Genomic DNA, 4,285 nt, shown 5'->3' with positions numbered 1-4,285 from the left:
ATATAGATGTCACACCTGTGACAGGTAAAAACATGCTTTTTTTAAAAAACAGCGCCATATGTTGGATGTAAAAGCAACACAAGCTATACTAAATATTTTACGATTCCATTTCAATGTTTCTGATTTACGATTTCCAAATTTCCAATTTTACGATTCCATTTCAATGTTTCCAATTGCATTGTTAAATTGAATTTACATAGATTTCGATTTATTTTCATTTTGATTTAATTATTCCGGGTGACATTGCATTGGAATTGAGCTGTGTCGTTTACCACAGCGTTCATTTCGTGAGTATAGTTTATTTTTTTTCATTTCGTTTTTTTAACTGTTTTTCTTATTTTTCAGTGCAATTGGCGATGGAATTGAGCTGTGTTGATTGATCTGCGTTTGAATTGAAATATTTCGTTAGTATTTTTTATTTTTCTTGTTTTTTCTTTGTTTTTTAGTTTGTGTTTTTTCCTTTCTTAATGTTTTGCAATTTTATATGTTTTTGTAGAACTTTTTTCTTTCTCAGTGCAATCGATCTGCTTTAGTTCATCAAAATAATGCCTCGCAGAAGATCAAACTTAGGTCGTCGTACTCGCGGAGCAGAAGCAGTGCGACGAGTAATTGCAAATCAAACTGAGGAAGAACGGGCATCAGCGAACGAGCGAAACAGACAAAGAATGGCTCAAAAACGTGCCGAGGAAGCAGCAGAGCAACGTGCAGCCAGACTTGAGTATGCACGGTGGCGAGCACGGCAAGCACGGCGATCGCGTTCTGCAGCTTCAAATCTGCTTCGTTCTCAACAGAATGAACGCGACAGGCTGAGAGTGGCTGAAAGACGTCTACGAGAAACAGCAGATCCGCGTCAAAATGTGCGCTTTCTCTTTTCTTTCTTTTCCATTTAACCAGACTGAGCCACAGCAACGCGTGGCCGGGTACAGCTAGTTTTTAAATATATTCGTATTGATTTCAGAGAGGAAGGGAGAAGGAGAGAGAGATAGAAACATCAATGATGATAGAGAATCATTCATTGATTAACTGCCTCCTGCACCCTCCCCCCCCTCCCCCCACTGGGGACTGAGCCCGCAACCCAGGCGTGTGCCCTTGACCAGAATCGAACCCAGGACCTTTCAGTCTGCAGGCTGATGCTCTATCCACTGAGCCAAGCCAGCTAGGGCAATAGCCTATGTTCTTAAAAATGTGCTAGATTTTCTGACATTTTTTACAACCAAGGCTGTGCCCTTTATTTTATGATGACCTCAAAATTTAGCTCTTTATAAGAATTTTTTTCTTTATTTCAATGATTTTTTTTATTTTATAGCCTACATGAATGTGATTTCTTCCATATAATTGAGCATTTTCTTATATGCTGTTAATACTTTTATGCAGGTTCTTGAATGTGTCATTTCTGCACAGTATATCTGCAATTTTTTTTTTTTTAGGCATGGGTCATGCTCTTTTAGTAATCTTGTGCTCTGCATCTAATAAGTACTAAATAACTACAGGGACTTTTAAACTTCTTTAATTCTCTCAGAATACTGACCTTTATGGCAGGGATAGATTGGTAGGGCTTGAGCTAAGGCAATTTAAATGTGTTGGTCTCTAGAGATAGAGGAGTGATATATGAGTGTTATGAGATTAGGTTACATTATTAGATTATCACCTATCAGTTTTTTAGCTGACATGTTATTCTCGGTAAAGTATACATTCATTCACATGCATTAAAACAGTCCTCAAATTCTGATGTAACTAAAGTAAGTAATTCTCTCTTGTTGAAACCTACACAACTAAATTCTCATCTTTTCTCTGGGATTTAAGATAAAAAGAACTATTGAATTTATAACTCATGAAAATGGTGCCAGAGCTCTTGAAGAAAAGTTATTTAGGGAGGGTTGAATTGATTCATTAATACCTAATTCTGACTCCCATAAGTGTATATTCTCATTTATTTTGATTGCATGTATAATATTTTTTTATACTTACTTTATTTTCATCAGGTACAAAGAATTTTACGTGAAAGATTTTGTTATCAGAGTTCACCTAGTAACCTATTTGGACTACAAGTACAATATAAGTAAGTTTGGCTATTCCCTTGTATGTTATGAGTATACTTACAGATGCCCTGTAGGTTTTGCAGATATTACCATATACAAATTTTATCTTAAGCATTGCTAATGAACCTTGTGCTTTGGGTATAGAAACATTGAGTATCATGAAGCAAGAGAGATATAAGTATTTCCATAATAAGAAAGCCTTTTAACTTTTAGTCTTACGTTTTTTTTATTATCTGGTATTGTAGAGATAATTCTGCTCTTCTTATACCTAAGACTTGGCAGCCAGTTGTAAAGTGAAAGGGCCTAAGAGCTGCCACTGTTGTCACTTACCCCATACTAGCATAAAGACCAAGATATTTCAGGCTGACTTGATTTCTTCTTGTGGTTTCCAGAGAATCAGTATTAGCCAACAATCTGTTTCTGTGTAGGACTATATAGAGTATAAGTCAAGTTCCCAGAGGGAAAGAAAAAAGGAATACCTGTTTTCTATGCATATTCAAATTTAGCTTTAAAAAATAATACCTAACAATTATTCTAGCTTTTTAAATTTGGGCCTGTTTATATAATTTCAGACACTTAATTGAACTGCTAAAAAGAACTGCTATCCATGGAGAAAGTAACTCTGTTCTCATTATTGGTCCCCGAGGATCTGGAAAGACCATGGTAAAGCTATTTATTTCTGGTGTTTGCTTTGGTAGGCTTGTGACTATTCCTGTAGACAACGCTGAAATGTATTTCATTATTTTGTTAACATTTTGCTTTTTTTCCTTAAATCATTGAAAACATGAAAAGCCTTATAAAGTTGGGGCGATATATTTGAGTTGAGCTATCTTTTTTGCCTTGTTTTTCCCCACAGTGACAAGTTTCAGTTGATGTTTGTTTAATCATGGTCTTCTGTCCTTGAAGAATTAGTGATTGCCAGTGGAAAAAGCAAACTAGCATTTATTGGACATGTACCTTGTTCCTTTTATCTTTGCTTTATCATCTATTGTTTACACTAACCTAGTAAGATAGGTTTTGTCTCTATTTGTGGATTAGGTAACTGTCACCAATGCATTCTTTTTTTTCTCGTTATTTTATTGTTTAACCCTAACATAAACAATTTTTTCATATGTCCATTCACATTTTCTAGATTTGTCTTCTACTTTCCCTCGTAATCATATTTGCTTAGTTGTCTCATTTTCTCTTTTCACATTCTTTATACAGAATATGAAACCAATTATGTCTGTCACACTGAAAGTATTACCAAACCATTTAATTTTAAATAGGTGGGCTGTGTAAAATCTATTTAAACAGTGTTCTCTAAGAAATGGAAATTAGAACTTTCGGATTTTACTGTTTTCCATAACCAGTATTGTTTGAAAGATATAAATTGGGAATATAGATCTATGGAAGGAAGTGGTGCCTAGAAGGAAGGTTAATCAGAAGTACTAGGCAACTGTCACTGACAACCACCACAGCTAACTTGTTTTTAGTTCATGTGATTTCCCCTTATGGTTGCTTGTAGAGTTTCTTTATATTAGCAATGTTAAAATTTCACAGGTTATATCTAAATGTTGATCATAAAATTTATATTCTTCAAATCCTCTTATTGTGAATTTAGATCTTTTCTTCTATAAAAGATCCTCTCCCTGCTCCCCCCATTTTTTTTATTATACTAGAATTTTCATGCACTGGATGGGGGTCCCTCAGCCCGGCCTGCCCCCTATCACAGTCCAGGAGCCCTCAGGGGTGGGAGGCGACCCGGTGATCAGGGGAAGGTGATGCCCCATCACACCTCTGCTGCTGCCAGTGCCAGCAGCGCAAGCCTCGGCCGGCCCTGGTTACCTGAGCCTTGGGCAGCCCTGGGCCTATGGGCAGCTGCCATCCGAGGCTTGCCTGCGCCTCGGGCCAGCCCTGGGCGGCTGGGGGGTTGAGGGGACTGGGGGACTCTGGAGGCTGGGGGGCTGAGGGGATTAGGGGACATCTGGTGGCTGTGGGTGCCATCATCTTTGAGGGCAGGGCAGTCAATTAGCATATTCCCTCCTTATTGGCTGTGGGCACCCCCATCTTTGCGATGGTGTGCGGGTCAATTAGCATATTCCGTCTTTATTAGATAGGATCTGGAAGACACATCATCATAGTAATGTTTGAAGAACATCTACACTAATAAAAGAGAAACATGATAATTAGCGTACGACCGCTACCCTTCCCATTGGCTAATCAGCAATCCTTATGCAAATTAACTGTCAGCCAAGATGGCGGCC

General features: G+C 37.8%; 1 protein-coding gene across 3 annotated transcripts in view; it reads left to right on the top strand.

Moving 5' to 3' along the window:
- Positions 1 to 4,285, top strand: part of ORC4 (origin recognition complex, subunit 4) — a 67,866-nt gene that overhangs the window by 32,413 nt on the left and 31,168 nt on the right. For 2 of the 3 annotated variants that reach the window (XM_005859282.2, XM_014534026.1), the window contains exons 3-4: positions 1,983 to 2,059; positions 2,612 to 2,702. In XM_005859282.2, the coding sequence (XP_005859344.1) occupies positions 1,983 to 2,059; positions 2,612 to 2,702 (168 nt within the window). Of the gene's footprint in view, positions 1 to 514; positions 858 to 1,982; positions 2,060 to 2,611; positions 2,703 to 4,285 lie in introns of all 3 variants that reach the window. The other variant, XM_014534025.1, reaches the window with a different exon arrangement.

Source organism: Myotis brandtii, unplaced genomic scaffold (genome assembly GCF_000412655.1).
Source record: "Myotis brandtii unplaced genomic scaffold, ASM41265v1 scaffold125, whole genome shotgun sequence".
NCBI classification, from domain to species: Eukaryota; Metazoa; Chordata; class Mammalia; order Chiroptera; family Vespertilionidae; genus Myotis; species Myotis brandtii.
The sequence above is the reverse complement of the archived record's forward strand: the minus strand, read 5'-3'. Positions and strand labels throughout refer to the sequence as shown.